The sequence below is a fragment of the Onychomys torridus genome, chromosome 19, assembly GCF_903995425.1.
Source record: "Onychomys torridus chromosome 19, mOncTor1.1, whole genome shotgun sequence".
In the NCBI taxonomy this organism is placed as follows: Eukaryota; Metazoa; Chordata; class Mammalia; order Rodentia; family Cricetidae; genus Onychomys; species Onychomys torridus.
The window spans coordinates 58,701,893-58,729,581 of record NC_050461.1 but is presented as its reverse complement, the minus strand read 5'-3'; the positions used below and the strand labels follow the sequence as shown (position 1 = coordinate 58,729,581).

General features: G+C 47.4%; 1 protein-coding gene across 1 annotated transcript; it reads left to right on the top strand.

Annotated features, from left to right (window-relative positions):
• The first annotated feature begins 6,850 nt into the window (after positions 1–6,850).
• Positions 6,851–24,422, top strand: Sft2d1 (SFT2 domain containing 1). Its single transcript, XM_036168887.1, has 8 exons — positions 6,851–7,041; positions 15,721–15,807; positions 16,486–16,568; positions 17,716–17,797; positions 19,434–19,469; positions 20,717–20,775; positions 21,702–21,731; positions 23,945–24,422. Exons 1-8 carry the CDS (start codon positions 6,979–6,981, stop codon positions 23,982–23,984), a joined length of 480 nt encoding a protein of 159 aa, XP_036024780.1. The 5' UTR covers positions 6,851–6,978; the 3' UTR covers positions 23,985–24,422.
• Positions 24,423–27,689: the final 3,267 nt, after the last annotated feature.

Below are 27,689 nucleotides of genomic sequence, written 5' to 3'. Positions count from 1 at the left end.
GAGAAACTACGCCCAATTTCCCAAAATTATCAAGCTGGCTTTGGAGATGGAATTGGCTCACTCCTTCTCTAAACCCAGACATATTGCTAAAAGAAAAGGTTAAGAGATTCTTGTGTCCCAAATCAGAAGAGCCCTCTGGTGTGGGACAGAGAAAAACCAATATTTTTATTTAAATCAGGTTGATTATAAATGTGATCTCTTTCTAAAGAAAAAAAAAGAGCATATGATTTAGATATAATATGATGAAAGGGTAGATTAATGAACTTACTTTTAAAGAACAACAACTTGTTTAAAATGTCTTACATTGGTATAGATTTTAGTCTATTGATACAAACTTAAAGTTAATTTTGTTATACTGTATATATATTTCTACTCTCGTTTGAGGTAGTATGTTTATGCAACTCATTTAGATTGTAATGGATAATTAAGAAATACAGATCAGTTAGTCGTCTATGATAGTCAAACTTATAGTAATGTTAAGTTTTCTAGGTATACATAGATATATTTCAGATAGACAGGTAATCTTCAAACACTTCAAAGGTCTACAGAATATGGCATTTAAAATATTTTTAAAATTTAGACTTTCTGGACAGTGAGACATGTCTGTTCCTGGCAGCACCGGCTTTACTTCAGAGAGGAGGATGGGCATTGAAGACACTTCATATGGAGTTTATCTTCACCTTGGCAAAAATAGCCATTTGGGCAAGAAACTGTTCTTGCCTGGACTGCTTGATTGACTGGACATGCAGGACCCATAGAAAGGTGACCACTGAAATTTGCTTGGCAAAATGGTCTTTCAGGTTCCTGCTTCACAGAAGAAACTGCCAGACATTCTACAGGACACTGAGAGAAGTGACCAAGAGACTCTAGCCCTGTGGGCTGAAGGCAAATGCCCCAACTTTACAAAGGAACATTAGGTGACTGTTCAGGGTGCCAGCTGTCTCTGTCTACCCTACAAGACTCCTGAAAGTTGTTTACATCCTTCTCCTGTTTCTCAGGTAATATTATATCCTTCTGAGGTCTTTGATGTGTTGAAGACTAGATAGTTATAATTTCCTCAGTTATGATAAAAGATAAGTTAGATATAAAACCTTAGACTCACAAATATAAGATAGATAGGATATCTTCTTTAATATTATAACTGTAATTCTTGCTTGAAAATTGTTTTGTTATCTAAATTTTACTATGTAAAAGTTAAAACCTTCCTTTTTTTAAAAAAAAAAAGAACAGGGGAAGTGCTATGGATATCGCTCTGTATAAATAAAATGCTGTTTGGCCAGTGGCCAGGCAGGAAGTATAGGTGGGACAAGAGAGAAGAGACTTCTGGGAGGTGGAAGGCTGGAGCAGAGATTCTACCAGCAGCAACCATGACAAGGAAGATGTAAGGTAATGGTAAGCCACGAGCCACGTGGCAAAGTATAGATTAATAGAAATGGGTTAATTTAAGATAGAAGAAGTAGATAGCAAGAAGCCTGCCACGGCCATACAGTTTGTAAACAATGTAAGTTTCTGTGTGTTTACTTGGTTGGGTCTGAGCATCTATGGGCCTGGCAGGTGAGAGAGATTTGTCCTGACTGTGGACCAGGCAGGAAACTCTAACTACAAGTTACAGATAGTTATGAACTACCATGAGGATCCTGGGAATTGAACCCAGGTCTTTGGGAAGAACAGTCAGTGCTCTTAACCCCTGAGCCATCTGTCCAGCCCCACTGTTCTTCTTTTATTGTTGTTTGTGTGTGTGCTCCTGGATCTCAGGCTGGCCTTGAACTCCCTACATTTAAGGCCAGGGCATGACCTCGAACTTCTAATCCTCTAGTCTGCATGTGCTGAGTGCTGGGATCATAAGCATGTGTCACTGTGCTTGGGTTTATGCAGTGCTAGAGGCTGAATCCAGGGCATAGTCCACACTAGGGAAGCGCTCTGTCAACTGAGACACACCCAGCCTAAGATTCTGTTACTTCCAATAATGTCAAATTACACACTGGCTGACACACTGGCTGTTGCCATTTCCCTGGGGCATTTTAATTCATCCATGTAATGCTGATCACATTTCTATGAACTGGTTACAATGTGAATACAACCAGAGAATTCAGAAAGTGACAGGAATAAACTTACTTTTGCTCTTAAGCAAGCCACACCCAAAACTTGGTAGTTGGTTTAATAGTTTAAAGTATCAACTAATGAAGATGAATTTGTTTTCAAGGACTAGAAAAAGAGTTTCATGGAGGCCTCAACTGGACATTCATAGAAAGGCATCGGCCACAAGGCACAGCATGGCTGTGACTGCCGCAGTGCCACCACTAGCTGCCATCAGACCGGGAAAGGAAGAAGTAGTTTATCAGGAAGGTTCTGGGTGCTTCCTGCTGGCTGTCTGGAGTCAGGGTTTGGGGAAGGCATTTTCTCTTGGTGGGTTTTGAGGTACGGAAACAAGACCACAGGTACACCCACAAGTCACCGTGGTGCCTCATTTGGGTTGTCCTGCATCAGCAAAGTGTAAGAGCTGACATTTTCTGTAAGAGCCGATCACACTTGTTCTTCAACAGCTCCTGTGCTCAGAAAACATGAAAGGAAGTTCAGCTCAGGCACTCAGCACCACACGCAGCAAGCAAACAGCCAGGGCTTCTGGCCGCAGAGCTATGGTCCGTGGGCACTCTGAAGCAGAACTAACAACGCTGCCTTAGAGTCATGTCAAAACTCAACTGTACCTTTTCGGGTCTCACTGGCCTTTGAAAACCAGACCTACGGAAAGAAACAAGACCCAGCCCTTTGCCTCACCAGGCAGGGTCACTGGTCACATCCCTCCTGCTCCTCTCTCACCCTTGTTCCCCTTTTTATGTCAGAACACCAAAGGCCCCTTCTCTGCACCCACGGCCTCTTGGGAGGTCCTTCACTTCCAGGCCTCCTGCCAGATTGCCTTTCAAGTTTCCATCACACCGTCTGTGTGTGGAAGCTGCATGCAAGGGCAGACCCATGGCTCATCTGACACAAGCCCTACCCTTCCCTCGGTACCTTCATCACCACACCACCACCACAGGGCCAAGTGCCCAACTCCACGTGCAGAATCTGCTTGTTTCCGCAGGCTACTTTCATCAGAGCTTCTGTGGCCCTCCTCTGGTCTCCTACTAGTATCTGACAGGCCACAGAGCAGCCATTTCTGGGCCCAGGACTTACCATCCGTGCCTGAGCTGAAGTGAGCTTCTCAGAAAGCAAAGCCACGTCTATCTTAAGCTCTGAGCTCAGTGGTCCCCTGTGCCTCTTACAGAGGACATGGTTCGGAACCCGAACAGGTCTCCACGGCTCCCTCAGCAGCCTGATTCTTCCCGTGTTCCTCTCTCACCCTTGTTCTCTTAGTGCCAACACAAGCCGGGCACTTTGTCCTTCCACCCCAGTGTGCCAGCTCCTGTCATGTCAGCCCTCTTCCACAGCTGATCTCTCCTGGAGTGCCCCCAGCTCTCCCATCCTCAGGGTCCTGAGGCTCAACTGTTAGCTTTGTTGTAGTGGTGGTCCCAAGTGAGATAGGGAATCACTATTTCATATTAACAGCTCCATCTTCTTGAGTAGTTTGAAGCACTGACAGGCAGGAAACAGCAGGGCCCCACATACTTCCCCTCTCATCTGCCTTCCTCCCACAATAGCCTCGCCCTAATTATGATACTGGGTATTCTCCTCCTGGTGAGCCAACTTGCACGTTTGTTATAGTCCATTGTCTGTTATGGGAGTCACATTTGCTGCTGCACATGATGCGGGCTGGAGCAAATGATCTTGCCATGTACCCATCATTAGAGTACCCAGAAGCAGTCCCATTGTCCCAGGAGTCCTCTGTGTTCCTCTGGCTCTTCCATATACACCCCACCCCAATCTCAGAAACCAGTGCCTAGTTTGACCTTTTGGGAATGTCACATTACATCATACAGTGTGGAGTCTTTCCAGATGGTTCCTTGGTGGCATCCTTTTCATGCCTAGGTAGCTCCCCCCCCCCCTTTTTTTTTTAAAGATAGATAGAATCTTTCTGTGTAGCTGGGGTTGACCTTGAACTCACAGGGACCTGTCTCTCCCTCTCCCAAATACTGGAATTAAAGGTGTATACCACCAAAACTGGCTTAATAGCTAGGAGCTTATCTCAGTGCCTAGGTAGGACTTGTTTTCCCAGGGGTCCAGCCTCTCTCCACTCAGAACTTTATTTTACACCTGGGCTGTCTTGGGCTTGGAAAGCAAGGATTTTGCTGCCACCGGAAAACCCTGTGTTTGGGGACAGAAAAATAAGGAAGCAGAATGGAAGCTGATATTTCCTGGGCAATTCACTACAACATGAAGAGACACAGGGCCCCAGAGCAGAATGTGTATGTTCTGAACCAGTACCACGGTGATAAACACCAACACTGGTTCAGCTGTGGGTGAGTGCCAGCCCTGTTCTATTTCCAGACACAGTTCTTGCTATTTGGATCCTTTATGTCCAGGAAAGTCACCACAGACACTGCATTAGAAAATACTGAGTTCTTGTTCTTGAGCAGTCAGTTGGGTCCGGGAGAAACTCTGGCCTCACTTTGTCAGATGCTCATATGTAATCCTGCTTTCTTTGTGTTGTGTTGACTATTAAGGTTGAACACACAGCTACAGCACTCATGCCTGCAACAGGTTTCTCTAACCGTCTTCCTGACAAGGTGCATCAAAGCCTGTGCTTAGGAGGCCTCAGTAGGACAGAGGGTCTTTGGCCCATCAAATAATAAATTACCACCACCAATAAAAAAAGTACAATAATGTGAAAAGTGGGGCACCAAACAGGGCCTAGAAGGGAATTCTGTTTACAATATGTATTTAAATAGGCAGCCTTACCCACTGGATCTCAGCTAGGATGATAAGGAATCCTAAAATGCTCACCACTCTGACCCTGACCTTGAATGATCTCGAAAATGCTACAAAGATCGACTGATGTGGAGCATTAATGAACCCAGAGCCTGCAGGTGAGATGGATGATTTTAGTGTCTTCCCATTAGTCCCACTAACAGCCCTACAAGGGAGGAATGAACATTATTTTTAACTTTTAGGGGCAGGGGGTTGTTTCTTTTATCTTTTCTTTTCTTTCTTTCTTTTTTTTTTTTTCGGTGTTTTTTTAAGACAGGGTTTCTCTGTGTAGCTTTGTGCTGGAACTGACTTTGTAGACCAGGCTGGCCTCGAACTCAAAGAGATTCACCTGCCTCTGCCCTCCCCCACCCCAGCGCTAGGATTAAAGGCTTGTGCCACCACCACCCGGCGGGAGTGGGGGGGGGTTGTTTCTTTTTCTTTCTTTCTTTTTATTTATTTATTTATTTTTTTGAGAGGATCTTACTATCTGGCTCTGGCTGTCCTGGAACTTACTAGACCAGGCTGGCCTCGAACTCCTAGAGATCTGCCTGGCTCTGCCTCCAAGTGCTGCATTAAAGGTTTGCACCCCTACACCTGGCTTATTTTCACTTTTGAAGCCAGGGTTTATGATGACTTGTCACAAACTCTACAGTTGTGTGTGTGTGTGTGTGTGTGTGTGTGTGTGTGTCTTCTCCCCAGTACTGATTACTGAAGAGCAGGGGTGTGTGTGTGTGTGTGTGTGTGTGTGTGTGTGTGTGTGTGTTCCTAACTCGGCAGCTTCTCCCCAGAGTCTACACTCTTACTCATTTTATTACCCACTCCATGGATCTAATAAATTTCACATACAGAAGACAGGTTTGGCTTTTGGGTACCAGAAATAATAAAGCCTTCACATAACTCTTTGTTTTTAATAGTTACCCTTTTATTTCATATCATTCAATTTGCCAGGCAACATACACTTAAAGACACATGTCTTGTCTGGTTTCTGTTCTACATAAGGTTTTGTGCATATGTGAACTTCTCAGTCTTAAGAATAACAGATGGGCTGGAGAGATGGCTTGGCTGTCCAGAGGTTCTCGGTTTCCCAGCACCCACACGGCAGCTCACAGGCTTCCCTAACTCCAGTTCCAGGGGATCCTGACACTCTTCTGGCCTCTAAAGGCAGTGCATGAATGTGATGCACAGCCATAGCCGGAGGTAAAACAAATATACATATAATTTTTTTTAAATGACAGAAAAGGGGGGACACATATATTAAATCAGAACACTTAAGGGTAAATTTTCAGGCAAAACTGGGTTGCTAAATGGCTTTCTCACCTCTGTGACATATTCTAGGACACAGCCGTTTATACTTATTATATTTAACACCTATCATTTGTACAAATTAGTGGGTTTCACTGTGACATTCCCACACACTTACACATCACCAGTGTTCATGACCCGCCACCAATTATTTTAAAGAACATACTGATTCCTTGAAATCGAGGTTTCAACTACACCGTGAGTGCTGGCACGTCCATCTATCTTTGGAAGGCAGATTTTCCATTACTACAGACATCAGTTTTGTTTTTTAATATAGAAGCGTAACTATATTTCAAAAGGAAAACGTGTAAACATATTCAAGGACGATTTTGTTGTACAGTCGTTATCATTTTTATGACTTTTCAAAGGGCAAAAGGATGGGTTTTCGTACTTTTATTTTACCTGATCCGATTTTAAGGAGAAGCCTATTAGTGAAGGAGTCAAACATTTCATTACCAGATCTTCAAACCAAAGCAATCGGGGCAGCAGAGGCACGCAACCGGACACTGTTTCTCGGCACCACGCTGGACAGACAGCCTTGACTTTCAGGCCCTCCTGGTGGACGAGCCGGAAGGTGGAGGAAGCAACACCTACCCGCGACCACGAGCCCTCCGCGGGCCGGGGTAGATGCACCGGAAGTGACGTGCTCCGGACCACAATTACCTCCCCACCCCCGCCCCCAGCCGTTTAAAGGGCGAGGAGGCGCGCATGCTTGAAGGAAGCGGAAGCCCGGATTTCCGGCTAGCGCGTGAAAGTGCGGGTTCCCGGCTTCCGGGTGGGCGTGCAGAGCAGGCGAGCATTTAGTGGCCCGCGGGGCGGCCCGAGGACAGGGCCATGGAGAAGCTGCGGCGCGTCCTGAGCGGGGAGGACGACGAGGAGCAAGGCCTGACGTCGCAGGTACGTCCCGGGCCGCGGCGACGGCGGGAGGGAGGGAGGGAGGAGGGCTGCGAACCGCCCGGGAGTCGCCGCCGAGCGCCCGGGGCTGCCCGTCCCGGGCCCACCGCTTCGCCGCGGCCTTTCTCCGGACCCGCCCCTCCCGCGACCGTGTGTTGCTGCCCTTGCAGTGAGTTCTGAGGCACAGGCCTCGGGGGCCGGGCTGCCTGTTGCCAACCGAGGGATTCCAGGTCTCAGCTTCGCCCTATTTTGTCTCTGAAGTTGTAGTGAAGGAGATCAGGGCTGGCACCTGGGCTAGAGACTGGGGAGGCGAGCGCAGACGTGAAGCTACACCGTGCTGAACGTTGCCTGTGAAGACAGCCCGCCTTAGCAATGCATGTGTTTTTTTTTATTAACAGAATCCTTGTGCTTGCATGTGACCCAGACGTGAAACTTGATAAAGGCTCACTTCCTCTATGAGAGTTTAAAACAGGCAAACAGGAACTGCTTTGTGTTTTGTATGCTAGCATATTTTGGTGAGCCCTGGCACAGACATGGAGCCCTTGAACTTGTATTACATGAAGATCTTTTGTTTGTTCCTTTTTCGTTTTCGACTTCCTTCCTCGTTGGCAGGACTGTGAACTAGTCTGTGTTAAGACAAGCGAAATCTATATTGTGGTGTTCTCTTCTTTTTGAGACAAGGTCTCACTGTGTAGCCCTGGCTAGCCTGGAAATACAGAGGTCCGCCTGAGAACTGAAATCTGGATTGTAATGCAATACAAAAGCCTGTACATAGTAACATAAGGAATGGCAGTTCCTTTGGCTTATGCAAGTTGCTTGGTAGTAAGAAGTGTTCCATGCTTCGCTTTTTTTTAAATTAAGAAATGTTTTTATTCACTTTACATACCAATCACAGATCCCCCGATCCCCCCGCTTCCCCATGCTTCACTCCTTACTCTAGACCTGTGCCATAGCTATAACCCACACGTAGCCATTTTAATTGAAATGTTAAAAATTAAAACGCATTTCCTTAGCTCGACAGCCCAACTTTAAGTCTTGAGTAGCATGTGGTGGATAGTTGCTGTTGAGATATTGCACATAGGAGAGGTCTCCACTGTAGGGATGGTGTCAGACAGTGCTCTTCTAAAGTGTGGGCACCAGGAATTGACCTTGTTGATGCTGATAGGAAAGAAAGTGTGTAGAGAAGAAATTGATCAAAGGTCAAAGGGGCTGGAGGTGATAGGCTGTACATTTGAAGTAGTTATTCACTCCAGCAGATCCTCAGGTTACCACATAGTTGGCACTATCAGTGACTTAATAGTGACCAACAGAGGCCTCCAGTGCACAAAATTTATATCTCAAACAAGGGAATGGATAGCAAACAAGCATTCAGTACAAACGTCTCCTGTGTTGGCCTTCAACACGGCTCTTGGGTATTCTTTGGGTCATTTAAGACTTGCACATTAAAACTTACTAATTGCCGGGCATGGTGGCATTCACCTGTAATCCCAGCACTTGCGAGGCAGAGGCAGGTGGATCTTTGTGAGTTCGAGGCCAGCCTGGTCTACAAAGCGAGTTCCAGGACAGCCTCCAAAGCTACAGAGAAACCCTGTCTCGGAAAAACAAAAACAAACAAACAAACTTACTAATTTATCCCTTAAAAAATGGAACTCCGTGGGCTTTGTGACTCTTCTCTGGGGAAATGGATACCCATTTCTGATTCTTTGGCTAAACGTCAGCAAATACCACAGTGCAAAAGGAGGCCCAGAAGTCTGAGATGGAGGGAACTTCAATTTAAGCAGGCCCTGGCTGAAGTCTGAGGGACCATCTCTGGGGAGCAGAGGAAAATCCAACCCAAGCAGCTGTTGAACTGACCTCAGGCAAGATTTCTTTGACTACAAAATAAGAATCAGCCCTTTCCTGGAAAGCTCAGTGCATGCACACTGTTCCTGAAGTTGCTTGGGAGTATCTGGAGGGTGGATTGTCCTCACAGGCTCTCGGATTCCAGTCCCCTTCCTGTACTCTCAGGATGAGGGTTGCTTCTGCTCCGATCATGTCACTTCACACACTCAAGGCTATCCGCAGCTTGACTTCCAATTCTCCACGTTTGCTTCCAGAAATGTCTTTCTGCGAGGCCAGTAAGGGTTGACAACCTCCCCATGCCTCTCTCCGGGTGCTGAGATGAGCCTCCCATTATTCCTGGAAGTGCAGTATCAGGGGCACATCTGTGATGCTTCAGAGCTTGGTGGAAGACAAGCCTTCTTGTGTCACTTTGGCTGGAAAGGTGAAGTGGGCAGAGAAGCTTAAGGTCCCCATGTTGCATAGGGTGGTCAGCCTCTCTGTTAGGGTGCAGAGCCCTAAGAACAGTGGCCTGTGTGTGCCAGGCCAGTGAAGAAACCACAGTGACTGGGGCAGAGGGAAAGGGGGACAAGTGTAGGAGACAAAGGCTGGCAGGCCGGGATTCTGCATTCCATTGTGTCTTCTCCTAGGCTGTGGACATGGTAGCTCTACTGTGAGGGATAAGCTACTGTACTGGTCATTTTCCTATCACTGACCACAGTACCTCGCAGAAACTGTATAAGGAGAGGGACGATATGTTATGGTTCACATTTTCAAAGGCTTTAGCTCATCCTGGTGGACGGTTCAGTTCTTGGTAGCAGGGATATGTGGCAGAGGGCATTCACGTCACAGCTCCAGGAAGCAGAGGCAGAAGTCAACGATACAACCCTCTAAGGGACCATCTCTTAGTGAGTGACTTCTGCCAACTAGGCCTTACCATCTCAAGTTCAAGAACCTTTCAGAGTAGTAGAGGCTGAAAACATGAGCCTGTTCTTGAGGGAGATCTCAGCCATGTTGATTCAATACTCCAGTTTTCTTTTTTAAGATTTATTTTTGCTTTATGTATATAAGTGTTTTGCTCTGGAAGAGCAACCAGGATGGCCCAGCTAAGAGAGAAGCTTGGGTCATTGGAGGAGAAATTACAAATTCAGAATTTGCAAGGCTTGCTTGTTCCAGTAGTGAAGCCATTGGATCAAGACTTGAGAGATGAGAAGACCGAATGACTCTCCAAGGGTGACAGGTGTAACAGTGATGAGGAACAGGAGTGCACTGTCATGGTGGCCTTGAAAGAAGTCAGTGTCTCTAGGGAGGAGCTTGTCCTGCAGGGTGTATGGGAAGAACACAGGCCCCTAGGGAGGGTATGGCGGAAGTTGAAGGATGCTTAGAAGATGCTGAGGACCAGCAAGTTTGTGTGTAGAGTCCAGGATGGTCTCAGATTGTAGGTGCCCAGGCTTAGCAGTGATGAGGGGAGTCCTGAGTCGTGGTAAGCTTGTGCAGCAGGATGGAACAGGTCCTCTAAATAGATGGTTCTGTGCCTGTCAGGGGCTGAGTGAGACAAGGGTATCTGGGCATGCTGGGGTTTAAACTACTCACTCCATCCTGCTGCTGGCGAGCTTGAGGCCCAGGATTGACTAGAAGCTAGGGTTCTGGGCCCTCCTAAGGAGGTGTCTAAAAGGGCTTCCTAGAGTGAAAGGCCTGACCAGGCCTCGAAGAACCCCATCCTGCTCTCCCACCACTGTGGTCCCTAGAGTTAAACCCAGATTAGCTTTAAACCAAGATTAGCTCCTCAGGCCTGCATTGGCCTGGCCCCGCCTCCACCTGCCAGGACTCACTGTGCTTCAGGTATCTTGGCTCCCTTAGCTGAGGCTTTTCCTACCTGTATAACTTGGCAGTCTTTGGCAAGATCTTTTTTCTGGAATGCCCCCACTTGGCTCTTCAAGTGGAGTCAGCACTTGAATGTCTTCAGAGAGACTAGTCCCATTCCTAATTACTCTCCTGTTTGCATCTGTCACCTGTTCCCCCATTGATTGCCTGTCCCCCATTTCATGTAAGCACCACGAGGCTGAGACCTGTGTGAATTAAATCCTAACAGGTATCTGCCATGAACTGTGTGTTCCTGGACTTGGACCAGAAGTCAAAGACTGGGTGGCTTAGAAACCACAGAAACTTATTTTTCACCGTTCTAGGGGCTGGCTGTCCCAAGATCATAGTTACAGCAGAATCTGTGTCTACTGAGGGCCACTTTCTGGCCCATGGATGTACCATTCCACTTTCAGTGGAAGGGGTGTGGGAGTTCCCTGGACCTCTTTGGAAAGGAAACTAATCCTATGCCAAAGGCTCCGTTCCTATGTCCTGCACGTCTCAGGCCCCACGTTCTAGCACCAGTGTCTAGAGGGTGAGGGTTTGGGGGAGCGCTGACATGACATCATAGCACAGGGTTGGATGTAAGTCGTTTGCTTGTGGATGAATAGTGCATGTCAGCAAAGGAAAATAATACCATGTTTCCCCTTCAAGTTCTCTACATGGAAGATGGTAACAACAGCCCCAGTTATATAAGCTAAGCTGTGGCTGTCACTCTCTGAATGCCAAATCTGAGTACCCCCAAATCTGCATGTTAGAACCTGACTCCCAGTGTGATAGTGTTAAGAGACCCCAGGGAGACCATTTTCCTCTTCTGTCATGTGAGGAGACGACAGGAAGGGGCCACCTGTGAACCAGTATCCTCACCAGACACCATGTCTACTGACAATGGATCTTGGACTCCCAGCATCCAGAATCATGAGAAATTTACCTTGTTTGTGAGTTACCCAGGTGGTAGTGTTTTGTTACAGCATACAACATACAAGGTCTCTCTATATAGCTCTGGCTGCACTGGAACTCACTATGTAGACATTCCTGGTGGCAAACTCAGAGATCCTCCTGTCTCTGCCTCCCAAGTGTTAGAATTAAAGACAGGCATTACCATGGCTGTCAGCATTCAAGTTTTTTGTTTGTTTTGTTTTTACTGAGGAGCTGAGCCCCTCACCTAGCACTCTCACATCCACATAGTAGCTCTCCTACCAGTGAGTGGATGGATGGATGGATGTGGAGGCTGGAGAGAGACATCACATGAGATTTTTATTTTAAGGTAGAAGAGTCCTAAGTGCATTTAAAAGTAGGCTGTTGGGGGGAGAGAATGGTTCAGTAGAGAGGAAACCCTGGAGTGTCAGTTCCTGCACAGGGGCTGAGGGGTGGGGCCCCAAAGCAGGTAGGCAAGTGTGTACCTGGGAAAGGTAGGCAGAGCCCCTCCCTGGGACCTCAGGGTCAGGCAGGGGCCTGGATGCTCTTGTAGGTGGGAGTCTTAGTTACTTTTCTGTTACTGTGATAAGACATTGTAATCAAGGCAACTTAGAGAAGAAAGTGTATTTGAGACTTACAGGCAGGTGGGCATGGACCCGAAGCAGTAGCTGAGAACTCACCTCTGAGTCATGGACACAAGGCAGAGAGAGCCAGCTGGGAATGGTGTGGGCTTTGGAAACCTCAGAGTCCACCCCAGCGACACACGTCTGCCAAGGCCGTACCCCTGATCTTGCCCAAACAGTTCCCCCAGGTGTCCAGAACCTGAACCTGGGGGCTGTACTCTTGTTGGATGACGACACTAGGGCAGTTGTGAGCGAGTTCCCTCTGCCGCCTCAGTGTTCTCTGTTGTCAGTAAGTGCAGTCTGCCTAAGGTGTCTGTTTAAGCAGAGCTAGGAGGCCTGAGGTAGTTAACTGTATGTAAGAAGGCTGGTTGAAAGAGGGTGTGGGGGAGATGGGGGGGACAGGGAGAGGGAGGGAGGGAGGGAGAGGAGAGAGCGGTCAGAGGCCAAGTAGCCTTCTGGCGGCCCAGAAAAGTTGGTGACACACTGACGTATCTCTGTCCTCCGGTATGCTCAACCCAGGAGCTCAGGGAAACAGGCTTGATGCAGAGTAGGAAGCCCAAAGTGGAGGCAGCGGGACGAGAACTTTGGATGTTGTCTTGAAGCGGTATGAAAACATAATTGCCAATAAAATGAGGAGAGCTAAGGCCTCTGGGGGGCTGTGAGGCAGCAAGGTGGCAGCTATGAGGATACTTTTGTTGTTGTTTTTTAAGATTGATTTATTTTTTTTGTGTGTGTGAGTGTTTTCCCATATGCATGTATGCACACCATGTGCATCTCTGATGACCACCGAGGCCAGAAAAAAGCATCTGATACCCTGGAACTTGAGCTAGGAATGGTGACCACCGTGTAGGTGCTGGGAGTTGAACCCAGGTCCAATACGAGAGCATCTGAGGCTGCTCTTAGCTGCTGAGCCATCTCTCCAGCCCCAAGACTGGGGTTTTGAGCAAGGGTTTCAGAGATGGAGTGATTGCAGGGAGAGAGGGCTCTGTTAATGGGTAGTATGAAAAGAGAAATCCACTGGAGAAAGGATTGGCTCTCCATGTTGAATATGGAGATCATGCAAGACCCACCTTGTGGGCTGGGGTGACTTGTGGCCAGGAGTCCTGAAGAAGAGAACAAAAAGCTAGTGAGGGCCTAGGCAACGAATGTTTGGGGCAGAGGGGCTCTCTACCCCATGACCCCAGGGGAAAGGTACACTGCTCAGATGGCCCTGAGGAGCAGGGCCTCCAGCTTCTGCTGATTAGTGTCTCTCTATACACCAGTTATTTGGGGAGAGGAATGGAGGGGCATACAGGAATTAGAGCTCTTGTCAACTGAGAACCTCAGCTGTGTTCTCTTGAGAACTAGACTCTGGTCTCTGCCCCCTGCACTCTTCCGGCAGGACAGGAGGTGTAGCACAGGAGTTGTAGCCTGAGCACTAGCCAATCCATCAGGCCCAGGTGCAGAGGTGGCTTCAACAGTGTGGTGGGTATATTTGTTCTCAGTGCCCGTACCACCAAGGAGTCTGCATCTGTGGTTCATCTTTTGGTCCTGATTCCTTCCTGTGTCTTATCAGTTGAGTGTGATGGCAAGAAGTCCTCGAGAATAGAAAAAGTGGCTCTGTAGCCAGAAGTTTTTCTGTGTCCTGCTTGGCCCGCAGCAGCTTATAAAATAACCACTCAGAGGCTTAATATTAATTCCAGACTGTTTGGGCTATGGCTCAGGCTTCTTGTTAGTCAGCTCTTTCATCTTAAATTAACCCATTTCTATTAATCTGTTTTTGCCATGTGGCTGTGACATTACCCAGTCTGTTGACATGTTGCTCCTTGGGCGGCAGGCTCGTATCTGCCCCACTCCACTCTGTTCTCGTTCCCTGTATTCAGTCTGGCTTTCCTGCCTAGCTGTATTCTGCCCTGCCATAGGCCAGAGCAGCTTTGTTCGTCAACCACTGAGAGCAGCACATATTCACACCGTTCAGAAAGACCATCCACAGCATGGCTCTTGCTTTTTGTTCCTTCTTCTGGTGACAAGTAAAACAATTGGTGGCAGTTGTGTGAGTATTTCCTGAGACTGAAGAGGTGACAGATGATGGGTTGCTTCTCTTGGCTGTAAAGAAGCTTGTGGACACAGATGCTGCAGAGCTGGAGGATTGGGTGAGAGGCTTCCTGTCTGTCCCCATGAGGTTTCTGTACCCACCACACATTGTTGGCTTGTGGACTCATGTTTATAGTGGAACTGATTGGTCATTATGTTGCATTTTTCAGATCGTCCCATGGAAATGGTAGGAAGAGAGGGAAACCTATCGTACAGATAATTACATGTGCTTGTTGATTGGGGGGAAACTAAGCAGACCCTTGAAAAAGAACTATTATTTGAGCTTAGAAACAATGAAATGACTTAAGCTCTTAGAGAAAAGTAAAAATGAGTGTATTTTTCTTTCTCCATAAATTATAATGTCATTGCCAGATTGCAGCAACTTTTAGAAGTTGTGACTAGTGACTGTTATACCACGTTTAACTGATAGTGAAAATGGGATGCATGTATGACACATCATGTTGTTCTGATGTGTGTGACAGCAGAATCTGAAGAATGAACCACTAGGTCATTGGCTAAGTGATGTAACATTTGGGGTTTTTATTCTGTGGTTAAAATATACAGAGTGTATAAATCCCTGGTGAGAAGGGGCTTTGGGTGTCTGTAGGCTGTTCACTCTGTTTACAACTATATGTCCAGTTGGGCTGTAAATGGTTGGCATTGCTGAAATAGAATGTTGTCTGAGTTAAAGTGCATTGCAAAGACATTTTAAGATACGTTAAGTGTATTGTATTGTGCTGACAGAAAACTTAATGTTTTATCTGCTTTTCATGCTGCATAAGGATTCTCAGATGATCTGCTGAGGTAAGGAGTGGTAACCAAGGGGATTGTAAGAGGTGCACACGAATTCCTGTTGTGATGTGGCAAGCCCAGCTTCAGCAGTTTCCAACATGCTGCCCGCCTGGCTTCCCACTTTAAAGATGTGTCATGCATTGTGTTGTTCTGCCTAAGATGAACATGCATGTGCTGCACCCAGTGGGGAAGGACTTTGAGATGAACAGTACTGTAACTATACCTACCAGGTTGCTTCCCAGAATCATGTGATGTTTATTGTCCCTTAGAACCATAGAAATGACAGCTTTGCTTAGAGTGAAACAGAGTCAGGTCCATGTTCAAATGAACGTGGTGGTACGTGCCTTTATTCTCAGCACCTGGGAGGCAGAAGCAGGCAGATCTCTGTGAGTTTGGGGCCAGCCTAGTCTATGAAGAGACTTCCAGGACAGCCAGAGCTACATAGAGAGACCCTGTCAAAAAACAAAACAAAACAAAACAAAAAAAGACCTAAAACAAAACAAAAAACCAGAAACAAAAGGCTTGCTTAATGTACAGAGCGTAGAGTCAGAGTCATACATGCCGACTTAACGTTCTCAATTATCTCCTCTTCCCTAAGGTTCTGGATGCCTCATCCCTTAGCTTCAACACCAGATTGAAGTGGTTCATCATATGCTTTGTTGCTGGCATTTTCTTTTCAATCCTTGTGAGTTAAGGCTTTGTCTTATTTGATAGTTTATATTGTGCTAAATGAGTAATTCATTTAGAACCAACAAAAGTAGGCTGCTTTATCTAAATGTCTCTTGGATTATTTTGATGGAACACAGTGACCTTAAATAAATGTGCAGGGATTAAAGATAAGCAGAGGCCGGGCGGTGGTGGCACACGCCTGTAATCCTAGCACTCGGGAGGCAGAGGCAGGTGGATCTCTGAGTTCCGAGGCTAGCCTGGTCTACAGAGCTAGTCCAGGACAGGCTCCAAAGCTACAGAGAAACCCTGTCTCCAAAAACAAAAAACAACAACAACAACAACAACAACAAAAAGATAAGCAGAAATTAATGTTATGGTGATTTGAGGAAAATGTTAAAATTGTATTTAGAACACCAATTTATGTTGAAACTGGACAGTCAATAATTTAGATGTGTTTTATTAAGCCTGTTTTAACTTGGCATTCAAATGAATACTTAGTTTCAGACCATTTACTGACAGTGTGGAGACAGTTCTGCTTCCGCACATTTGTGTACACTGGTTCAAGAGACCATGCTCCCTCCCCTGTGTTTAAGCATGTATTGTATAGTACTTAGGATCAACTGCTGTAGAAGCACTTTCAAATTTTAGACTGTTAGGATCGCATTGTTATGAACTAATCTAATTTCTGCTCTAGGGAACTGGTTTGCTGTGGCTCCCCAATGGCGTTAAGCTCTTTGCTGTATTTTATACCCTTGGCAACCTTGCTGCGCTGGCCAGGTGTGTGTACTTTGGCTTCTCAAAATGCCTTGTTTGTTGTTGGTACTAGATTTCCTTTCTAATAAGTTCTTTGTAGGTAGCATGTTTCTGTTGATTTTTTTCCCCCAAGACAGTATTTCTTTGTGTAGCCTTGGCTGTCCTGGAACTCCTCTGTAGAACAGAATGTCCTTGAACTCACAGAGATCCTCCTGCCTCTACCTCCAGTGCTGGAATTAAAGGCATGTGCCACCACTGCATAGCTGTTCACTGTTTATAAATGTCAATTCCACAGCACAGTTTATGTTCATTCTGTAATGCTGCTGTTGTATGACTGAGTACCAGGGATGCACATGGCCAGTAGTATGTTCGGGGAGCATAGAGAGCGACCCTCCAGTCCTGGCTCTTGGGGAGCGAAGCTGTGGGTGTAGTGCAGAGGAAGGTGGTGAGCCGCAGGGACTAGGAACTGTTGGGGTGGGTTCTGGTGTTTCTGAGACTATTGCTGTGTTGTGATGAATAGAATGTCTTAGTCCAGTCTGTGCTGCCTTAACAATACCACAGACTGTAAGGACAGATGTGTTTCTCACATTTCTACAATTCAGGGCCTCCATTGTCCGCTGAGGGCTGCACCCTGGATCCCTGAGGGGTTGCATGCAATACTGTGTTTGAAGGGTCCCCTCAAGGCCTTGCTTCCACCCAGGTGGCCTCTTCACCCCTTCCCACTGTCATACCAATGTTACATTAAGGCCATGGCATGTCCTGAAGTGTCCTTTCAAAGTTAAGGGGGAAAAACCGTGCATGGTGGACATGCATGTAAGAGCCATCCTCTGGAGGAGAAGCAGAAAATCAGAGTCTAGCCATCCTGGGCTGTGTAGCTAGACCTTGTCTCAAAATGATAATAAAAATGAAAAGAAATCCCCAGCACTCAGGAGGCTGAGGCAGGAGAATTGTGAGTTTATGGCTAGCTCAGGCTGCATAGAAAGATATGGAGCACAGGAGACTGAGACAAGAGTGTGAGGTGTGTAAGGCCAGCCTGGGCATTGTCCCAAATAGCGACAAAGACAATAAACCCACAGGCAAGTCAGGGAGAATTAAACAACTCACACAGTTTATTTTATAGCAGTTCTCTGCTGGCATAGCCAGACTAGAGCCATCTCTTTGTCTTGAATAGTACATGCTTCTTAATGGGACCTGTGAAGCAGCTGAAGAAAATGTTTGAAACGACAAGATTGCTTGCCACAATTATTATGCTTGTAAGTAAATAACGTTAATTTTATAAACTTATTGAAGTCTTTTCTGCATTATTGCTGTGAGTACCTGTTAACTCTTGTAAAATAATGTTCTCAAGGCTGTGTGATTAAAGGGTTTGACTTACACAGCATTGTCTAATATATTGGCTGGGTGCCTGCTTCCTGTTGCATGCTTGCTATATAGCTGGGAGCAGTTAGGAAAATCAGAGCTGGTTGTGTCTTCAATTACATCTGTTGGGATGTCTCTTCTTCAGAGGGAAGGAGAGAAGGTAGACTACTTTGGAATCCATCGGCTCCTCTCAGGAAGAAGCAGACTTCTAACTGTTGGCTTCTGTCTCCTCCTGTTTGCTGATTGGCTGTTGGGATGGTGTTGCGTCTCACTGTGGCTGTTGCTCGGTGAAAGCTTGTACCACTCCACATGGCGAGGGTCTTGGGGTGCATTAGTTGGTGGGTGTTTGGTGTAGAGTGGGCAGGGAACCCAGGCTCACATCCCTCCTCCCATCTTCCCTTTCCGGTCCACTTGATCCTGATGTTGGGTTCTTAGAACATTTGTGATTCTTAAAGAAATCAAGTTCCAGCATTAGCGGGTCCTTTTTTCCCCCTCCTTTAAGGGTGGCTTTTAAAACACAAGCAACCTCTATTACTTTCTAGATACAGAATATTTATTTAACTAGTTTGTCCTTCTGTCAGCTTGAACTGAGTTTGGCTTAATTATATTTTTTGTCTTTGTTCAACTTCAGTTTTATTTCCATTCTTAGAGCTTTGGTGATTGAGTTTCCTAGATTCACCTATATCAGCACATGTATATACACTTAACTTGATCGGCTTACTAGGAATTCACCTTCCACTCTTATTAAACTACGAGAAGCCTGTGTTTCTCTCATACTGTGCTTATGGTTGCTTTATTGGTGATGTCTTGGCACTTACGTGTTGAGTTGATAACTGTTAGAATGCTGGAAGCGTAAACCATGTCTTGGGGGCTCTGGCTGTTTCCATGGCCCTCCCTGGCAGTGCACGAGTCACGCCCTTTCCAGGGAGCGTTGACTGAGCTAGTTCCTGCCTGCACAGATCCTGCCTCACAGTAATGGTGAGGATAGCCCACTGCCCCGGTGCAGAGCAGTGGGCGGACACCCTCCCTCCTGTTAGAGGAAAGCTGAGCCCTAGGCAGGGCCAGAGCTCCTGGGGCAGACTGGGATCCCGTCAGGCCTTCCTCACTGGGACTCCCACCTGAGTTCCCCCTCGCCTGCCCAGGTGGCCTGGCTGTGCAGGGTGTGTGTCCAGGCCCCTGCCCTGTGTGACACATCGTCCCACGCTGTGAAGTGAGCATGGTGGAGCACGCTGAAGCTGTCGGCACTGCTGGTCACAGCCGTTGTGGGCATCACCACAAGAGCCTTGGGACGGCCTCTTTGTTCTAAGCCTCACTTTTCAGAGTCCTTCCCTTACGTGACCAGCACGTTGTGGAGTGCTTCCGTTTGCTGGAGCCGGGGAGCAGCTGTGACAGGCTTAGGACAACAACAGAGTCCACTGTCTCACATACCCCATAATATGCTATCTGGGCAAGGAATGCAGAGGGCTTGTGCATTTACGTTGGGCCCCTGAAGAACCTCAGATTGCTCATTAACTCTTTCCTTCCCTATAGCTGTGCTTCGTGTTTACCCTGTGTGCTGCTCTGTGGGTAAGTTATGTCAGCTCTGCTGGCTCTCTGCCGACAGTCCCCGCTCCACCGTCATTTAGAACATCTCAGAGTCCAGTTTCATCAACCCTCCAGAGAGTCGGTGTACCTGAAACAAGGCTGGAGACACCCTGTTGGCTAGATGTGAGGTGGACTCTGCTGTTTACCACCTACACAGAAGTTGTTAAGTGTAGGTCCCTGTGAGAACCCTCATACTCTGACAGCATCCTAGCCTGGGAAGAGCCTCGGCAAGGCCCGTGCTCTGCTTTGCCTGCTGCAGACTCTGTGCCTCAGGGTGAAGCAGCAGTGCCATGGGACAGACTGGAAACAGAAGAATCTCCCGTCAGGGCTGGGTGTGCTGGTGATGTCTTTAGTACACCCAGGAGGCAGAGGCAGACAGAGCTCTTGAATTTGTGGCCAGCTAAGGGTCTCACGTGTGTGAGTGTGCCACAGTGCACAGGTGAAGTCAGAGAACAACTTGCAAGAGTCGGTGTTCTCTTTCTAAAGTGGGGGTGCCAGGGATTAAACTCAGGTTGTCAGGCTTGGCAATCAAGCACCTTTACCCACTGGTTTGTCTTGCTGACCCCTCCCCTTAAAGGGCAGGGGATAGGCATGTAGCTCAGGGATAGAGCACTTGCCCAGCTGGAGGCAAGTCCTGGATTTGATCTCAACACTGCTCACCCTCTTCCCCAGGAAAACTAGGAATTCTCAAGTCAGCTATCTTAGAGCACTGTAGGAACTCTAGATTATCCCAGAAAACTGCAGTAGTGCACCTGTCCTTTAAAACACCTCAAGAAGCCAGGCATGGGAGTGCTGCCTGTATTCCTAGCACATGGGAGGCTGAAGCAGGGGGGTTACTGAAGGTTCAAGGCCAGCCTGGGCTGTGTAGCACAAATACCTCCAAAAACCAAAAAATCCTGAGAAGGAGCAGGGAGGCATAAGTAAATTTTACATGGTGTTTTCAATGTTGGTGCTAGCAGAGGTTACATCGGTTTATAGTTGTGTCCGCGAGGGGTTCTTATCTCCAGCCTGTACACACTTATCTCCAGCCTGTACACAACTGTGGTCACTTGATGTGTGCTTCATAGCATTTAAGATAATAGAGAGGCATTGGGAGGGAAATGTACTTATGATGATCAGGTTCTTGAAGACAGAGATAGCATTTAACAAATAGGGCTGTCCAATTTAAAGGGAAGACTTGAACCTGTTTAAATGACAGTGTTTAAAATCCAGTGTGGTGTTTGTTGTAGTGGCGGAAGAAGGGGCTGGCTTTACTCTTCTGCATATTGCAGTTCCTGTCGATGACCTGGTAAGTCTCCTTATACCAGTTACAGAATGAAAATGGTCTAGGATGTTCGAAGCATTGTTTGGATCCTAGTGAGCCTAGAAAAGGGGTCAGAGACATGGGCTCCTGCAAAGTCAGGTGGGATGGGGCCCATTCTGGACGGTGTGCCTCACTGGTACGTCCAGGGAGAGCCGAGTGGTAGGGTGCACTAGCTGTGGGGGAAGAGAACTGATTGGAAATGTAGGCAAAGACACTTGAATTCTAACGAGAGGAAAAGTGCAGGGTGAGCTGGGGTGTCTGATGCCCCAGGCATTCTACTCTCTGTTGCTGTGTGACCCTTCCAGTCCCACCTCCGCCTTACAGCCCTGTGTGTCTTACTCTGTCTCCTCACCTCTCTTCCTGTCAGGCATATTTCCCTTGCTTGCCTCCTAGTGGTTGCAACCCTTCCCAACTTGTGTCACTAGCTGGACTCCGCTCTTCTTTTGGCTCTGTTCCTACCTTTCCACTGAGATGTCACATCCAACTCACCATGTAGTGTTACTTGACTTTTCCTTGAAATGTGAAGAACCTAAGCTAAACCGCACTGGCTACTCTCTAAGATTTGGCTTCTGTCTGATGTGTTGTGCTTGGTTGGCTTTTCTCCAGGAAGTTGTCACCAGTTAGCTTCTGCTGGAAGGATGAGAGGTTAACTTCCGCAGAAAGCATCACATTGATGCATGTTTACTAAAACATTGTCAGTTGTGGGTGGGGCTCAGCGGGAGAAGACCCAGTTCCATCCCCAGCATAGCAAAACAGAACCCCACAAGCTCCTGGTTGATTCTTGCTGAGACTGGAGTCACAGTTTGAAAACTGCTGTCCTGTGTTCTGCTGCTGAGGTGGCTAGTGGATGCGACCAGTGGGAATAGGGGCTGTCGTATAGAAGTGTCAATACTTTTGACTTTCTCTTGCAGGTACAGTCTGTCCTACATCCCGTATGCAAGGTGAGCTCCTCTGATTTCCATCTTATTCCTTCTGGACGTGAGTTCAAATAAATTTTCACATAAAGATTTAACCCCACTTTTGTGAGTTCAAGGCCCATCTGGTCTACATAGTGAGCACCAGGCCAGAGAGGGCTACATGGTGAGACCCTGTCATAACAGCAGATATGTAGGAGGCTTTTTAATTAATGTTGATTCATTGCTTTAAGAAAGTTATTTTTAAGTATGATTTTTAAAAGCTTGGCATATGAACTCCTTCAGGTGAACGTCCTGATATGGGTAGCAGGTGGAGAGGTGCTTGCTCCTACCTTGCTCTGTGAACACTAACAGGGACTTTAAAAAAGAAATCTGCATCTTTCTGTTTAGTAACTAAGAGCCCAGACTCCAGCAAGGCTAATTCTATTTTGGAAAATAATGGGGGAGGTTATGGGGAATCAGGCGTGGTACATTAATGTTCTCAGCCAGCAGGATGCTCACCAGGTGTGATAGGTAGACATCCTCACCCACAGAAGCCTTTGTGGTGTACCTTGCTGATTCTGCATGCTCTTCTAGAGAAGCAGTGATTTAGTTGTGGAAGAAAAGCATAACTTAATTCCAACCTTCAACCTGATAGATTTGGGGGAAAATGATTCTGGTGAGGTAGGGCTTTGTCTCTGGAATCTGAAGCCACCTTATATATTTTAAAACCAGCAGAATTATATACCTGGTATGAACAATGGGAGAAAGTCTGTTTTTATTCTGTTTCTCATTGTGATTGTTTTTGACAAAAACTTAAAAGGAGAGGAAGCAAAGCAGTGTGAACTGCAGAAGGAGGCCCTGGGTCAGGAGCAGAGGTAACTTACCGAGCTGGAGTCACTAGCTGGGCTCAGTTAGGAGGACCCAGTGTTTTCAATGTGGAGGGATGGTCAGTGACACACACACTGCCCTTTCACATCCAAGTCAAGTCTCTGCTGAGGGCACAGTGGCTAGAAAATGACCACGTGCCCCACAAGTGAAGGCTCCTGAATTGGAGAGCCTCAGGCAGCGTGAAGAAGACATTTCATGTTTTATTAGTGGGTTTTTTGAACAGTAAGTTTCCTTTTTTTTTTTTTTTTTAATTTTAAGCACATTGTGTAATGGTTCAGACACTGAGAGAAGAAAATGTGAAAGCCGAAGTTTATCACATTATTTTGGGGATGCTTAGAATGCAATGATAAACATTTTACCTTAAAAATCAGACTCACTGTCTACTTTCTGGATTCTGGAGCAAGCGGCTTTGCTCACACTTCCTCCACCACGATGCCCCGCCACTGTCTGGCCAGATCCAAACCTGGGAAGGTCTAGAACAAAGACTGAAATGGCCAGATTCCACATAGGAGCGAGCACAGTGAAGATCTTAAACCCGTAAAACCCTGTAAAAACACGCCAGCCAACAGTGACCTCGGGGAGGAGAGGCCTTACTTGACTTACACTTCTGGGTCACAGCCCATCATAAGAGAAGTCAGGGCAGGAACTCAAGCAGGAACCTGAAGCAGAAACCATGGAGGATCATGATTACTAGCTTCTTGGGGACTTAGGCTTAGCCAGCTTTCTTACAAGGCTCAGGACCACTTCCCAGGGACTGGAGCTGTCCACAGTGGGCTGAGCCCTCCTCTACCAATTAATAATCAAAACAGTCCCCCACAAACTTGCCCCCAGGCGGCCAGTCTTATTGGAGCAACCCTTCAGTTGAGAGTCCCTGGCAGTTCTAGACTGTGTTAGGTTGACAGTTCAACCTGTTTTCCAGCAAGTGGCAGGATTCTTCGTTCTTCTCTATGGCTGGAGAGATGGTTCAGGGGTGTTTGCTGCTCCCCAGAGGGCCAAACCATCCGTGGTCAGGTGGCTCCTAACTGCCGGTAGCTGCAGAGCCAGGAGATCTGTTTTCCTTTTCTGGACTTTGCAGCCAACCCACACTCATGGCAGATACTCACATAAACACATACAACACACAGAAAAATAAATCTTAAAAAAAGAAAGAAAGAAAACTTCCACTGTGTATGTACACCACATTGTCTTCATTCACACCCACTGTTGGACATGTCTAGACTGATTACATGTTAGTAAAAATTCCTGTGATAAATACCTTTTCAAAAATTAGCAAAAACACTTTAAAAGCACTTGCAAATATTTTAAGTGATTCCCAGCAAAGTTTTGGTTCCGTGGGAATGCGCACGTTCACTGTATTTTCTCTCCCTCAGGGATGCGGTGCTCAAGTGCTGTTCCTCCATCTTCAGTTGAAAGTTGCGTCTGCTCAGTGGCAGAAGTGCTTAGGATTGGTGCTGATGTTGTGCCTCCACAGCCATCACTCCCAGGCGGCGTCGGCAGCAGCGGCAGACCATGCCGTGTACTGGTGAACCATACTTGTAGAGCCCTCCATTCCTAGTTAACCTGTTCTTCCAGAGACAAGGAGATCATAATCATTGCCACTTGTAAATAATCTTACTCAGTTTTTAATCTTCACAGACACCTTTTGAAATGTGAATATTTAAGGTATAAACCTGTGTTGTAAGATATATCCAGCTTATTTGGCTTTTTAGATGGTCTACAATTAAAAATTTTTTTAACTTTAAACATGTGAAACTTTATATACTTTAAGCTTAAAATTACTTATTACATGTAATAAAAAGTAATATATGTATCTTTATGGTTTGAAATAAACCTACTCCTACAAATGTACAATTTTCTGGATCAACTTTATAATATTTGAAGAAGCTTAGCTCATTGAAGTTGAGCTCAGGCTCTGTGTAAGGTGCAGCTGCTGCCCGTGTGAAGCGGCAGGGACTGGAAACAGCTGGGCAGAAGTCCAGGCACCCAGACATGCATATTTTAACCTCAGCTGTCGGGAGGCAAGGTGGATCTCTTGAGTTCAAGACTAGCCAGAGCTACATAGTGAGACTGTTTCAAAACAAAAGAAATAACCTCATTAACCCCCCCAAAGAAGACAACAAAACAAACAAACAAACAAACAAAACGGTCCAAGGTGGGATGTGAGGGCTGCTGGTCAGAAGGTGGCCCGTTGCTGGCAAGGACAGGGTACTGCTGTCGTTCGAAGGTAAGGATGGGGAGGAGGAGGAAGGGGTTTAGTCATCACAGAGACAGGGAGTTGGCTTTGGAGGACAACAGGGTATGAGGAAGCAATGGCTGTGTGCTGTCTCCTTCAGGTCCCCATGGGCTGGCGGTAGCCCTGTCAGTGGCAGCAGAGTCCATTTGTGGGGACAGGGTGAGTAGGCACACAGCAGAACGTGCAGCTCAGGCAGGTACAAATGAAGAGGGAAGGTGGCCTTGGTGCTTGTGTTGTTAGCCTGGTGAGCGGGACAGCAGGTGTGTATGGAGATGGGTCCATAGGACAGGGTGGAGAGGGCAGGGCATTGTGAGCAGCTCACACTGCTCAGTGTTTGCAAGTACAGAATGGTGGGAGGGAACAGGCAACAGGGGCACTGTGGCCTTGGGGGATAGAGGAATGATTGACCGAGAGCACGTACTGCTCTCCAGAGACCTGAGCTCAATTCCGAGCACCCACATGGTGGCTAACAACCATCTTCAACTCCAGTTCCAGAGCCTCCTCCTGGCCTCCAGCAGCACCACATCACATGGTGACCAGATATCCATGTAATCAAAACACTTACATAAAAATAAATATTTAAGGTAAACCTGAAGAATGAGGGTTCTGCCCCAGTTGCCTCTTTGGAGCTATGCTCCACCTTGCTGCCAGGTATAACAGACATCACCTGCCCTACAGAGGCCTGGGTACCATGACGAAGTGTACGATTTACCCTGTTGCAGGTGTGCTGCGCTGCTCAACACCTGCTGGGTGTGATGATCCCACCTGCTGAGAGGAGCAGAGTGCAGACAAGCATGCTGAGGACAGTTCACACCTGACAGTGGAGGAGCAGAGTGCAGACAGCAGCACACTGAGGACAGTTCACACCTGACAGTGGAGGAGGAGCAGAGTGCAGACAGCAGCACACTGAGACAGTTCACACCTGACAATGAAGGAGGAGCAGAGTGCAGACAGCAGCACACTGAGGACAGTTCACACCTGACAGTGGAGGAGGAGCAGAGTGCAGACAGCAGCACACTGAGGACACTTCGCACCTGACAGTGAAGAAAAGAACTTGGATTTCAGGCTCAGGGAAGAGCAGTCATGTGCCATGCTACCTCCCTGGCTCTTCTAAAGTGCCTATCCTGCCCAGTGGGCCAGATTCTAGGAGAGGTGGTCACACCTGGCTGTACATTTTACCATGCTGCTCCTTTGAATTATCTGGTTCTGCTCCAGATGTTAGATGGGAGCCGTACCTCCTGAAGAAAGCAGAATTGGGGGTTCCCCCTTGAAAAGTATCTCCAAGTAGACTTTAAAATTCAGGTGCTGTCAGCTCACTTTGTGCCATGTTTTGGCTGGGTATAGCCAGTCCCAAGCCATTAGGAAAAGCTGGATCCAGGCAGCCTAGCTAGCAGACCTTGGAGTTCTTCCTTCGCAAGAATCGGGGTGGCTCACAGCAACACTCTAGGAGTTGGGCGCTGGCACAGGTCTCGGCAACATGAGCAACCTCGGGCAAAAATGTCCACCTTGGGGTGCAGAGTGGCCCTAGAATGGAGAAGTAAGTTCCTAAATCAACTCAAGTGGAGAGATGCATGGAAGGCAGGGTTTTGCCTTTGCTGACATCTCGGGTCTTCCCAGATAAGAGAGGATGGGCCCTCAGTCCTAGGCCAGACGGCAGCAATGGTGGCAGCCTGCACAGGCATTGCAAGACGGCTTGGTGCTGGAAAGGATTCATAGGGCATCGGGGGCGGGGGTGATGTGGAAACCTAGTGCAGTAGAAACTCCCAGGACTCCATGAGGGGGACCCTAGCAAGGACTCCTAGTAATAGAGGATATGGAGTCTGAACCAGCCATCTTCTGTAACCAGGCAAGGCCTCCAGTGGTGGGAGTGGGACTAGCCCGGCCACAAAACCTTCCACCTATAATCTATCCTGCCTGCAAGATGTGCTGGGCTATGGAGGCACAGAACTTGTGCGGGTGGCTGGCCAATGACTGCTCTAATTTGAGGTTTGTGCCACAAGAGGGAGCCCATGCTGGACACTATCTGGATGACCAGGAACCAGAGGCTGGATAGCCTAGAGAGGATTTAAAAAAACAACAATAAAATGATGGTTAATGACACTCATAGATCGGTGCCTAACCCAGTCGTCATCAGAGAGACCCACAGCCAAACATTAGGCAGAGAGCCCAAATTGGAGATCTCCATCGGGCCCTTCTCCTTGGAGCTCGGGGAACCTTGTGGAAGAGAGAGAGGAAGACTTATTGGAGCCAGAAGGGTCGAGGTCACTAGGAGAATACAGCTCGTAGAATCAACTAAGCAGGGCTCTTAGGGGCCCACAGAGACTGAAGCGGCCACCACACAGCCTGCATGGGTCTGTGCTAGGTCCTCTGTATACACCTTGTAGCTATTAGCTTGGTCTTGTGGGACTCCTACAGTGGGAGTGGGGGTCTCTGACCCCCTGCTCTTGGGATCCTCCTACTGAGCTGCCTCACCCAGCCTTGATATGAGGGTTTGTGCCTGGTCTTACTGTATCTTATGACGTGTCTGGTTGACATCCCTGGGAGGCCTGCTCTTTTCTGAAGGGAAACAGAATCGTGAATCTGAGTGGGTGAGAGGGACTGGGAGGCATGGAGGGAGGGGAAACTTCGGTCAGATGTGTTGAAAACAAAAAAATAAGGGGAAAAGAAGGTTGGTGGGTGCCAGGGTGGGAAGGAGGGGAGCCAGGCATACCCACCCTGCAGTGCTGGGCAGAGGGCAGGCAGTCACAGGTGGTGAACTGGGACACTGAGATTCAAATAGATCTAGTTTGGCCTTTTGTCTTTAGCCCCGAACCTGCAGGGGAGTTTGGAGGACAGACAGATTCTGAGTCCCCAGTGGGAGGGAGGGGACAGGTGGGCTGCAG

Excerpts from the sequence above, each read along its gene's own strand:
- Sft2d1 (XM_036168887.1), top strand. The coding sequence starts at position 6,979 with ATGGAGAAGCTGCGGCGCGTCCTGAGCGGGGAGGACGACGAGGAGCAA. Across the intron at positions 7,042-15,720 it reads AGCAAGGCCTGACGTCGCAG|GTTCTGGATGCCTCATCCCT; the intron begins GTACGTCCCGGG and ends CTCTTCCCTAAG. Across the intron at positions 21,732-23,944 it reads TCCTACATCCCGTATGCAAG|GGATGCGGTGCTCAAGTGCT; the intron begins GTGAGCTCCTCT and ends TCTCTCCCTCAG.